Source organism: Eucyclogobius newberryi, unplaced genomic scaffold, assembly GCF_026437365.1.
Source record: "Eucyclogobius newberryi isolate DKJ021-1_F unplaced genomic scaffold, fEucNew1.0.hap1 SCAF_2, whole genome shotgun sequence".
Classification (NCBI taxonomy): Eukaryota; Metazoa; Chordata; class Actinopteri; order Gobiiformes; family Gobiidae; genus Eucyclogobius; species Eucyclogobius newberryi.
The window spans coordinates 40,708,138-40,721,202 of NW_027315834.1; the positions used below are offsets into that span (position 1 = coordinate 40,708,138).

Genomic DNA, 13,065 nt, shown 5'->3' on the forward strand with positions numbered 1-13,065 from the left:
CTGAAGCCTGAAGCCTGAAGCCTGAAGCCTGAAGCCTGAAGCCTGAAGCCCTGAAGCCCTGAAGCCTGAAGCTCTGAAGCCCTGAAGCCCTGAAGCCCTGAAGCCCTGAAGCCTGAAGCCTGAAGCCTGAAGCCTGAAGCCTGAAGCCTGAAGCCTGAAGCCTGAAGCCCTGAAGCCCTGAAGCCTGAAGCTCTGAAGCCCTGAAGCCCTGAAGCCCTGAAGCCCTGAAGCCTGAAGCCTGAAGCCTGAAGCCTGAAGCCCTGAAGCCCTGAAGCCTGAAGCTCTGAAGCCCTGAAGCCCTGAAGCCCTGAAGCCCTGAAGCCTGAAGCCTGAAGCCTGAAGCCCTGAAGCCCTGAAGCCTGAAGCCTGAAGCCTGAAGCCTGAAGCCTGAAGCACTCCCTGACTGGAGCGCGCAAAGTGTCCGCGGCGGTGTCCTGAGTGCGTCTTCAGCCTCAATAACACACAAGCTGCCACTCTCAATGTGATTCACTTCCTTTGCTCTAAAGTGGAGGAGGAACAGAGAGCGGAGAACACACGCCTCGGCTCTGCTCACTTCACACATGATCAGCAGTGGTCAGCAGGAGTCAGAGCTGCAGGAGTCAGAGCTGCAGGAGTCAGAGCTGCAGGAGTCAGAGCTGCAGGGCCCGCGCGCCCTCGGTCCATGCGACATTTGGATGTACAAGTTTTGATGCGGTTCGTCGACTCGTCGTCGCACTCCCGACTTCGGACGCGGTGCGAGGCTCCGAGGGCACATGTACTGGAAAAATGAAGCGTTATCCCCTCTCTCAGAGGGAAATAAGATTCTGTCCGAGGGGATTCCCACAAAGAAGGTATTACTTTTGATCACTCTTACGTTGATTTTATAACTGTTAAGAACCGTTAATGCAGTTGTAGATCAGCCTAGGCCTAGTTCTACAATCTTATTTTCAGGGTTAAAAGACTGAAATGTTTTTTTTTACAATTAATCCAACGAATTTGCTATTATTTAGCCAAATTAATGAATTTATTTTCATATGTTTTCCATGCATTTTCATAGACACTTAATAAAGCCAAAGAAGATGTTTAAAGCTTTACGCAGTACGTGTGGCCCTGTAATGCATGCGTGCAGCAGCATATGTGCTGCAGCATATGTGCTGCTGCACGGTGCCTTAGCCAATGCCTGTATTGAACAGCAGCTCGTGTCAAGTAAGATTGATCCTTGTCTTTGACATGTCACTGCATGTATTTCCTGCACACGTCTGAATTTATTACGTTTAGCGCTGCCATTTCTCCCAGGAAGAATTACATTATAATTATAGACATTAAAAATCAAATTTGCAATTTCTTAATGACCCGTTGGCTTCCAGTGATTGGCAGCTGAAATTGACACTGAGTCCCTCTCATAGGCCCACTCCGCGTTTGGAGCTATTTGTAATTACAGGTAACCCCAGCCCCCACCGTCTGCGGGAGCCGTTGTGACTCGCTTGTGGCTGTAAAGAAATCAGTTAATTGTAGTGGATTGATTAAAACGTGTCTTTTGTGGGCACCAGGACATAACCGTTTACTAAGATGCAGCACTGTCTCTAATGTTCACCCCGGGCTGTCGTCTAGGTGATCTGCACCGAGCACGAGGGCACACCGGGAGTCACGCGCCGCTTCACGGACCCACAGCACGCGCCGATGGTGAGCCTTCTTTGCACTTTGCTAAGAACTAAACGCTTTTTAGGCCGATAGTCTGTGTCCATTTGTGTCCAATTTTGGTAACGAAGAGACAATGGTCATCCATCAGAACCAAATTATCAATTTAGCTTCACTGCTGGAACTTGTAACACAACAATAGCCCTATATTTTCATTTATACAGAATCCCAATATGTCAGGACGCTGTGTGTCTCGAATCTAGCTCTGTTATTTGGCACGGGTTGTTTCTTTTGTTATACTGTGTTTATGTGTAAATAGCTGCTGTAGCATTTCACTGCAGGGCTCAGACTGCACGGCCTGTGGTTTATGACGAGGCAGGGGATGTTTTTTGGTAAGCAATAATTCCAAATCCAACACTTCTGAAAAGAGATGTGTTGCATGCCTTTTTTATTGTGATTTGAAAAATGGCCGAGCTCGTTGAGTTAACCTTTTTAAGAAGCTTATTAGACTTTTTAAATTTGTTTTCACTGGGTAAATGGCGCTGATCTTGTTCTGTTGTGTTCATGGCCTCGCCCTGGTTCAGTCTCACTCGGACGCAGAGTCACAGTCCAACATGGAGCGGGAGGACACGCGCTCGTCCCCGAGCACACCGTCCACACCGTCTGTGTGCTCGCCCGCATCCACGGTCAGCTCCGAGCCCTCCACGGGGAAGAATGTGTGCGCCAGCTGCGGCCTGGAGATCCTCGACAGATATCTACTCAAGGTCAGTGCAAACAAATGAAATAAGTCCTTATTATTAGCCGGTGGTGGCCCAAACCGACAATGTTGTTATTCAATATTCAACGCTCATTTACTTTGGCTTGACTCACTATAGACTACAGAAATATTGGTAAGCCTAAATCTGCATACATCATTAATAATAATAATGATAATGATAATGCTAATAATGATAATAATAAATAATAATAATAATAATAATAATGATGATGATGATAATAATAGTAATAATGATACTAATAATAAAAAGCAAAGTGCTTTGCCAGGCACAATAGACAGATCACAGTTTGACACAACATGTTTGGGTTTCAGTGCCTCACACACCGGAGGTGTCGCGTGCCTCGCGTGCATCCCGCTACACAGTGCAGTTTTCCCTAAGAAAAAAATCTAAATTTATAGTATTTGAACGTGTCTACAGTTACATTGCTGTCTTTAATGGGATTGTAATTTGACTGGGATTTTTGAAAAAAACCTGGCACATTGTTTCCTTGCTTTATATAATTTATTATTTGTGTTATTACTATTTATACAACATTTCCCTTATTATTATTATTATTATTATTATTATTATTATTATTATTATTATTATTATTATTATTATTACTGCTTTATATTGTTGCCAATATTGTGATTGAACTGTTAATAATTTCGTGCACAAATTAATTTAGGCCTATTCGAAAATCTTAAAAACCTGAAATAATCGGAGGTGCACAGTCAGATGTTATATTATATATTTGCTATTGATGTCTGTGCTAAAGATGAAGACGCTGGTGTCTGATGGTCTTTGTGCTCGCGCGCGCAGGTGAACAACCTCATATGGCACGTGCGCTGCCTGGAGTGCTCAGTGTGCAGGACGTCGCTACGTCAGCACAGCAGCTGCTACATCAAGAACAAGGAGATCTTCTGTAAAATGGATTATTTCAGGTAGGGTAAGTCTCTGACGCATGTTTCCACAACAAACGTCCTCACACTCACGCACAGTGGCACGCTTTTCTAAATGGATGCGGGTGGCCTCGCGCCCCTTTTAGATCTTCCATTGAGCCCAACGTCCTGTAACGTGCTGAAAGATCCACTATTGTTTTGTCTCTAACTGCACGAACAGCTCGGAGCATTCTGAGAGCTCGTTAGACCTTTACTGTAAACATGAAGCCGCCTCTTTGTGATGCTTCTGAAACGTTACACAAGTTACAAGTTGAGTTTGGGCAAACTTCACATTTGTTTTATAAGTAATTTGACTTGTCACTCTGTCCACGGGGTAGTTTTATCAGCTCAGGACTGGACAGAGGGACGAGTGGAAATCACCGGAAACACACGCGCTCAGGCCAAACCGTGAGCAACGCGCCACAGAGCAAAGCGCACGGCCGCACTGACATAAGCATTAGGCCTATTTCATTCATCTATTCTGAATTATTTGTAGAAAGAGAAGCAAATATAACTAAACATTTCTGTACCATTACTATAGCTTTTTTGTGCCTATTTATATTTGACTGATAGCTTGGAAACAAAACCAGAAAGTCATTATTTGGGGTCTTGTTTTAGCAGGCCCGTTTTAAAATCAATTCTTAATCATTTGTTAGTTATCAACAATAGTACATAGCCAACAGTAAAACGAAACAAACCGAATGCATGACTCCCTCACATTAATCAGGATTGAGTATTTTCGTTAGGCTTAGGACGTTTTTAGTGGAGCACAGACCGTGCAGGATGGTATGCTGACGGTTTACTTACAAAACATACAGAGACACAATGTGAGGATTTAAGCAGTATAGTCTAATACAGAACTGCAGTTACTTCACACGTCAATGTTTAGCTTGGGACAACCACACGTACATTTCATTTGTGTGCACAGTGTTTGTCTCTGTGGAACTGAAGATGCAGTGCGAGCGCAACACGTTTAAACAATAACTTACTCTGCACTGTCAATTTGACCACAATTGAAAAACAAATTAAAACAAGTAAAAGTAACATAAAACAGTTTAGAGAGGAAAAAAAGTTGAACAAAATAAATTAGGATTGTGGAGACCCGATCCTGGGTTATTGCAAATGGCTTGTGTGCGACTGTGGTGCTTGAGGTTAAACTGGGTTCACTCAAAAACCGTGTTATGAAATTTGGAGCCACGGAAGATTTCAGAGACACATTGGTGACCCCGATGCATTAGAATTCTTAGCCAAGTCTCTTAACTGTAATGACCAGCAATTAGTCATTTCCACAGCACCAAAGCACTGCTCCAGAAATGGAACGGTACGAGTGCCACATAAGCAGAATACTCTACAATGTACAGTACTGTGTCTTTTGTGGCTCCTTCTGCAGTGACAGACAAAAACACACTGATATCTTTATTTGTTTTTGCATGTCCAGCAGCTGCCACTCATTTTGCTCGATTTCTTCCTTAAGTGATATTCAGCCTTCATTTGGGCCTTATCTGAGCACGCAACACGTCTGCAGTCTTATTTGTTTACTTATTTCAGTCTTGAAAAATTACACACCTCACAAAAAAGGTGTTCAAAAAAGCCTCAGAAGCATTTCAACCCACACACTAATATAATAAGTAACTGTATGTGGTTATTTAGTTAGCGTCTCTCCAATGTTGTGAATTTGTAGTTGTGAATGAAATAATGTTTATTATTGAATGAGGTGTGTGTAAATGCACAAACACTGGCATATCTTGTGTTGATAACTGAGTATCCACTGAAAAAATGCATAAATAAATCTGGACCTTTCCTATATATATATATATATATATATATATATATATATATATATATATATATATATATATATATATATATATATATATATATATAACGGTATTACGCTGTATTAAATTTCCACAGTATCAACTGATGAGGATGGATTTCCTGGTTGACAAATCTTATTTGTTGCACAAAAAATGTATTTGATAATTGATAGTGGTATTACGCTGTATTAAAATTCATATATATATATATATATATATATATATATATATATATATATATATATATATATATATATATATATATATGTATATACATATATATATATATATATATATATATATATATATATATATATATATATATATATAATATAATATAATATTCATGAATTACTTTGGTCATCATATACATCAAAAACAAATAATAACATCTTTTAGTAAGATTTCATGAACTATAATTAACGATACAAACTTTTAATCTCTCCTACACTACATCACATTACAAGAAATAATAAAATGTCTTCCTTAAAAATCCGACCTATATTCTAAATAGAGTATTGGCTGTGGACCAATTGAATAATAAAACCCAACCATATCATTGATGATTAAACATCACTGACTCATCACTGAATCTAGATCTCCAGATCAATTGCCCTGCCCTAACATCACACCATAAATAATGTCAAGAAGGAATAGGCAGAAGTCTATTTCAGTCCACAACTATGATAATATAACATTTAAAGGAGACTAACTACAGTGATGCACCTTATATTTTATACAAACAATATTTTTGGTTTTGAGCTACTTCTAAATAACATTTTATAGCACTGTTGTACTATGATCATGAACATTGATTTTCTCGTTATTAACTCTCCAACATTAGAACAGGACTGTGTTGGCTGGACCAGCTCTGAGACTTTAGTTCATCTGGCTGCATTAAACCTCTGGAGATGTTTTCTTTGTGTCAGCCTCTCATCTGGAGCTGGACTGACAGCTGCTTTAATGGGGTGTAATAGCAGGAAATCAGAGCGGGTTTCCCTCTGAATATGCTTGTATTTGTGGGGGATGGGTAAGGTGGATGGAGGAAGTCGAGGCAGTAGACAGAGAGCAAGTTGAGCCTCTGTCAGGCCTTGGGGGTGCGCTGTACACGCTCACACACATGAACCATTTCTGGTGGGCCTAAAACAACCCCTCCCTCACAGCGTGGCCCACACAGGAAGTGCAGGACTGCATTAATCAGGGGCACGTTAAGGTAGTGCCACTGTTGAGTCCATGTGGAGCTTCCACAATCCCAGTGCTTTTGTGTTACTGTACTTAGAATCAACTCACCACAGGCTGTTCCAGTTGCCATAGTAATGTAAAGTGCTGAAAGGTTAGATTACATGTTTCACTAAAATGTAGTGCATGTGATTTTATTTTGGATTTGACTTAATATTTTGCCTATATCCCCAGTTTGACAATTTTGGTGAAGTTTATAATCTTACTTCCCGGTTGGACATGAGCAGCAAATATGACACAGTTGGAGGTAGCTAGAAAATATATTATAAACAAGGGCCAAAATCCAAATAATTTACACAATATATGATCTGACAGTAAATATTACCTTTATTTTGTTGAATGATTGTTTGAACTTTCATAAAATTGTGTCGGTTGCGTGTATCTTGTCTTCGTGTTTTCAACGGCACATCGCCTTTTGATGACATCACAGTTCAGTTTTAGAACTCAACAGCACTTTCTGTAATTTTAAAACAGAAGAACCTGACCTGCAATTTTAAGTTGTTTTTTTCCCCATTCAACGTAAAGACCTACTTACTGGGTTCCATATCAAATATGGTACATGCATTGTTTTTTTCCCTACAATGTATTGTACATTGGACTCAGTACTTCAAAAACAGGAATAAATGTCATCTTTCTGTCTTGCCCTATATTTCAACAGATGTTAAAGGGAAATGTTTGACAGGGGGTTTGTAATGTTTTGGCAAGAGCAGGTTATTGTGGTGTGGCTTTATCATGCCATACTTTTTACTTCTACATTTGAAGATACAGGACTTTGGTTTAGAAAAAACAGGTGTTTTTATAGCAAATGAGCTTAAAATAGACCGACATGAATTAAGTATTTGCCTTATGGGTGTTTTATTATATGCACCTTTGCTGTGAGGGGGCTTGTCTCTCCATTGACCTGACTTGTAACTTATCTGTGTTTGGCCACCTGCTTGTTTCCATGGAAATGGAAGCAAGGTGAAACAGGTGGTGTGTCCACCATCAGGAATCACCTGAACATTGACAAAATGTTAAGTAAATTAGATAATTATTATTATTATATTTATTATTATTATTATTATTATTATTAATTTACTTCTAATTGGTTAGTTATTTCCTTTTTGGTTTCACGTTTGATCATATTGTTTCAAAGTAATAGAGACTTGAGGTCACATTAGCTCAATGATCAGCATGTGTACGGACCACACAGTTCGACCTAAGTCATCAAGACAAAATCTAATAGAGATAAAAAGATAAAATAAGTCACAAGATATGCTGCTCCGCCCCCTCTTAAAGGTGAAGGTGAATTGCTGTTAAAACAGACTGATAAAAGAGCCAATAGGTGGTGTGAGTTTGCGGCCCAGGGGTGATATAGGGGTTGTGAAGATTGACGTTACTCCAAAGTAAACACAGGGTTCTTGGGACAAACCCAAATCGAGATATGAAAAAAGGGTAGAGCGAGGGAGGGCTCAGCGGAGCTACAAAAAGGGATGAATTGCTGCTTTTCTGTGTTCTGTCTCACAACATGGAACTGACAAGCTGTCATGCTGGATTAGCCACAATGTTCCACAATGTTTTCCTCTCTACTGTAGGACCAGACAGGAATTCTCCAAAACAATCTAAATGATACTTACATGAAGTATAAGCCACAGAGTCCATTTGTCTCCAATGGCTTCACTGAGTTATAGGAAACTTGGTGGTTAGCCTGCATTAATATAACAACATAAATGTCCAGTAAGTGCTGAAAACAAGACAATTCGATTCTAAGGTAAATGCAAAGCCAAAATTACAAACTGGATAAAATAAAACAAAGTTCATGTTTTTTACAGAATATTTTTTCAAAAGTATTGAAAATCAGACACTAATCGATACTAAAACGAGTAGCTAGTAACTAGATACAAAAATATTGATTAAAAAAAGTTTACCTTTCCTGGATCGTTTTGATCTTGATGTTTTATCAGAACTAGTAAAGACCACATGATAAATAAAAAAGTACTAACATTGTCTAAAAACTTAATTATTTTATGTATTGGTCTTGAAATCGGTCTCGAGCCTATTCCTTTGTGAAAAAATGTAGTTTGAAATGTTACTATTGTGACATGGATGTCTAATGTGCATAGCATTATCATACTGGCAAAAACAAGCATGTAGAAGCTTTTGGAGCTGTCCGGACTATAGTATGCTTTCATCGCAGACAGAGTGGAGTGGAGTGCGGGGAGACTGTGCCAAACCTCGTCTCTTGGCAGCCCTCATACTCCCCGCTCTCCCCCGCTCTCCCCCGCTCTCCTCCGCTCTCTTGTTGCCATTGATGTTCTCTGTTACTATGCTATTTTCCCGAGCACTACAAGCCCCACCACTCTCACACACACTCATCCACTTCCCTCAATCTCTGCTGCTCATGTCATTGCACTCTTATTCTCATTGAGCCGTTGTCCCTACAGCAGTGTTCTATATCGATGAAAACTTTATGGCTAAATCTGGATTGTGTTAATTAAAATACACTGTCCCATTTCAAATAAACACACATAAATAAATACAATTATGTTTGAAGTTTACATTTCAAACGCAGAAAAAACGTGTAATGTAAATATGTAATGAGTAATGTGTATTTTAGAACATGTACAGATATACATGGGATGTCTGTACATATTTTGGATATTTTGTTATTTGTGGAAGAAATGATGGTACTTCAAAAATGGCAGCCTTTGGGATTTGCTAATTGCATCCATTTAAATTGCTATTTCAATTAATTTGCGTTTAATCTTGAAGCCCTATATAGGGTTTTTAAGTGATGATGCTGTGGTGTTTTGAACAAAGGTATTTAAAATTCAAAACTGCACAAAATAATCAGTGGTCTTCCTCTCGAGATAATTTTAGACAGACATTATCAATTATTATTTTTCATTAAAATCTGGGGCTGAAAAAAACCCCAAAAAAAACTAAAAACTGATATTATTTAGTCTTGAACCTGTTAATGTTCCCTAATATGTCTTTACTTAATCAAGAGTCTCAGACCTGTGATGTCACACTTAACAATCCCATCGGCCCAAATACGTTCTAAATTCCAAAATGGAGGCAAAAGTGAAGTGGAACAATATTGTGATTTCAATGGAGAAACAATGGAGGATTACACACAACAGAATATCATAAAATAAGAACCCGCCACAAGATAACCACTCAGATACATGTGAGTAATGTCAGAGCTCCGTTTAGAACATTTACCATTACTATTTACATCATTTGTTTATTTAAAATGATTATGGTAGACAATTTGTATTTTTCCTTCATAAAAAATCCAGATTTTTAAGTTTTACTGGACAGGAACTCTCAGAAATGTCATCGGCCGTTGTCAGAGTGCACCAGCCACACCATTCACTCGTCCTAAGGTGCGTCAGGTGGTTTTAGTTTAGATGCTGCCTGACCTCACTGTTGCTATCGGTTACAGCAGGAAGAGTTAAAGTGATGTCATACACGTCTTTCTTCATCTTGGGTTCTCTGTGTGTTGGTGTGTGTGTACATGTCAGGGCCTTCATGCATCAAGCAGGAAATTGCAGGTGTTGGTTTGTTTGCATTCAAGGCTCAGCTTGCAGCCGCAGTCAGGGCGCTTTCTGAAGGCCACGTCCTCCTCCAGGGGTTCTTCCTTAAGACCTTTACATTCTGCCAAGTGCTTAATTTTAAAAAATCCACTGCAAGTTCTAGATTTAACTGTGGCTTCGTCTATTTGCTTTTGTGCATCACCAAAGATCAGGGATGTAATTGGCTGATTCGTAACTGTGTGGCTTCCATCCTCTGATCCTTGTGTTCTTCTGTCTTTGTTTCTCCCTCTTCTGCAGTAGGTTTGGTACTAAATGTGCCCGCTGTGGTCGTCAGATTTATGCCAGCGACTGGGTGCGGCGTGCACGGGGTAATGCCTACCACTTGGCCTGTTTTGCCTGTTTCTCGTGCAAGAGGCAGCTGTCTACAGGAGAAGAGTTTGGTCTGGTGGAGGAGAAGGTGCTGTGCAGGATCCATTATGACACAATGGTGGAGAACCTCAAAAGAGCAGCAGAGAGTGGTGAGTATAAAACTAGTAGTAGGCCAGACGTTAACCTCCCACACTGCCCAGAGCATATGCTTCATATCACAGAGCAAGACCAGATATTACATAGTCTACGCATGCATTGTTTTTGTGGTTTTGATTAGAGGCTGTAAAGGCCTGGACAGTGTTTCAAAACGTTTTCAAGTATGTCTTGAATTAAATAATTTATTGTCAACCCAGGTTCATATATGTCCCCAGAGAACGTTTAAATTTGTGTTTAATTACTCTGCTTTTTGTTCTACATTTCTGCTTTTTTCAGGCAACGGCATAACGTTAGAAGGAGCAGTTCCAACAGAACAAGACAGTCAGCCCAAACCAGCCAAAAGGGCACGGACCTCCTTCACGGCAGAACAACTACAGGTCTGATTCTTTAGTTTCTCAAACAATAAACTGACAACAAATACATTTTACATAGACTGTATGCTAGTGATGGGATACCAGTCATTTCTGTTTCAATCCAAAATTGCAAATATCCCCAAATCAATTGGACACACCTACGTTTTGTGTTAAAATGCATAGAAACTGCTCAAATGAAGCCTGTCACCTTGGAGTACAGAGGCGTACACTGTTTTTGCTCCACCCAAGCTTGAACTAAATTAATAATAAAACATATGTGCAGAGAGACAAAACAATGAACAATACATACTTCAAAAATCTATTACAATTTGATTAAAAACACATTAAAGAATGTTTAAAAGTCTTCAATTCTTCAGTATCGCTGTGTCAATATCTGGTATCGATCCGCCCATCACTTCTGTATGTGACTCTGACTCTTTATGCAGATTATGCAGGCACAGTTTGCCCAAGACAACAATCCAGACGCCCAAACGCTACAGAAGCTGGCAGACATGACCGGCTTAAGCAGAAGAGTCATACAGGTTTGTATGGACCAGCTACTAAAGCAACATTGAACTGTAACTCGGATCAGTCTTATATAGTTTGTTCTGTTTTTTGTCATTATTATGATTTCATTATTTTTGCATCAGCCATACTTGAGCTTGTATCAGCTCTCTTCTAAAAGCTCTCTGACCTCTGGTTGTGTTGCGTCTTCGTAGGTGTGGTTTCAAAACTGCAGAGCAAGGCATAAAAAGCACACACCCCAGCACAGTGGAGCACCCCAAGGCCATCCCCAGTCAAGGATCCCGTCCTCTCTGCCTGATGAACTGCACTACTCGCCCTTTGGAGGTTCGGAGCGGGCACGCATGGTAGCTCTTCACGGGTACATCGACAGTGAGTTTTTCTTCATCAAAAATCATTATAAACCAAAGTATTATCAAAGCCGTGTAGGTAACAAATGCTTGTCTTTTGCAGGTCATCCTTTTTCAGTGCTGACCTCTCAGAGTCTATCCCACCAGGCCATGTCACTGCCACAGCTTCCTCTCAGCCGCTAGCAATGACCCCTGACCTCCCAATCCTAACTCTGACCTGCTATTAGTAAACGAGGGGTTAGAGAGGAGTCAGCACGAACAAAGTCTCTCTGAACTCAGTCTTGAGGAGGAAGTACTGAAAAAAATCCCTTATTTTGTATTCCTGAGGACTGAGGGCCGGAATCTCCCATGTGCAGCCGCTCTTCAAATGGCAAGTGACTGAATGCCTTGTAAAAGACTGCTTCAAATGTAGTGTCTGCTTGTGAAGGTCGGAGTCTGAAGGAATGACAAAAGAAGCAGGACTGACACGTCGTGCTGTTTTAATTGTGAAGATAAACAAAGAGGTGGACTTTAAAAGACAGAACGATGAGGTAAGGGCCCTCCCTGTATTTTTTATTTTTTGGCAAACATGAAGGATATTTAATGTTAACCGTAGCCACTTCTCTACTTTTTGCCTCAAATGAATTTATTCCCAAAACAACAATTCAGATTTTCAAAAATAGTGAAAACAATCTGTGCCTTACATTTATGGGTCTTTTTTGGATCATTTAACGTTTTGCAGTCAGCTTTTGATAATGTTTGAAATAATATAATAGGCTAATGTTTCAGCAGGCCTTTTACAGTTATAGTTTGTTTTTGTTTTGTTGTCCAAAAGCCAAGACATCTTCGATTGCTATTTTGGAAAGTATTACTTTAAGATTAATTTACAATTAGGCATTGATATTGGTACATGAAACGAGGCTTGTACATAGTTAGGTGTTTATGTGTGTGTGAGAGAGTTGTGTTGTGCAAAGGTAAAAGATGTGTCTTTATGTAGTGGCAGTCTGACAAGATCCAGCAAACCTCAATGTTCTAATTGTATTTATTGAGACTGTAAATTCTTGTAAAGCACTTTCCCCCCTGTAAATGTTTGGTTTTGTAAAGAAAAAGAAAAAAGAAAACAAAAAACTTATTTGATAGACCACGCATCATAAATGTCTTGTGTAATGAAATGCAATAAATTAAAATGTGATTTTTCAGTGGACATTTGTGAATATACACAATCTTGGTTTGCATGCATGTTCTTGTTAATTCTTGTGTAGATCTATTATTACATGTTGGATAAAGAGTTTTAAAGGAATCAGAGACATATTAAAAAAGGGTCAGATCAGAAGCACATGCAATGCATTTTAGTACATTCCAGATATTATTTATAAAGAACTACTACGACTGCAATCATTTTTATTTCAATTTTTATTTTTATTTTTTGTTATACAGTACAAGAAT

The 13,065-nt window shown here is 39.5% G+C and overlaps 1 protein-coding gene across 3 annotated transcripts; it reads left to right on the forward strand.

Moving 5' to 3' along the window:
* The first annotated feature begins 393 nt into the window (after positions 1–393).
* lhx6a (LIM homeobox 6a) lies at positions 394–12,821 on the forward strand. 3 transcript variants are annotated; one of them, XM_072455349.1, is made up of 10 exons: positions 394–573; positions 619–830; positions 1,591–1,662; positions 2,202–2,381; positions 3,198–3,319; positions 10,188–10,408; positions 10,692–10,792; positions 11,215–11,310; positions 11,488–11,662; positions 11,744–12,821. In XM_072455349.1, the coding sequence occupies exons 2-10, from the start codon at positions 753–755 to the stop codon at positions 11,821–11,823; spliced, it is 1,125 nt and encodes a 374-aa protein (XP_072311450.1). In that variant the 5' UTR covers positions 394–573; positions 619–752; the 3' UTR covers positions 11,824–12,821. The 3 variants fall into 3 exon arrangements, with proteins under 3 accessions (XP_072311450.1, XP_072311451.1, XP_072311452.1); XM_072455350.1 differs by having other exon boundaries at positions 10,191–10,408; XM_072455351.1 differs by lacking the exon at positions 1,591–1,662.
* Positions 12,822–13,065: the final 244 nt, after the last annotated feature.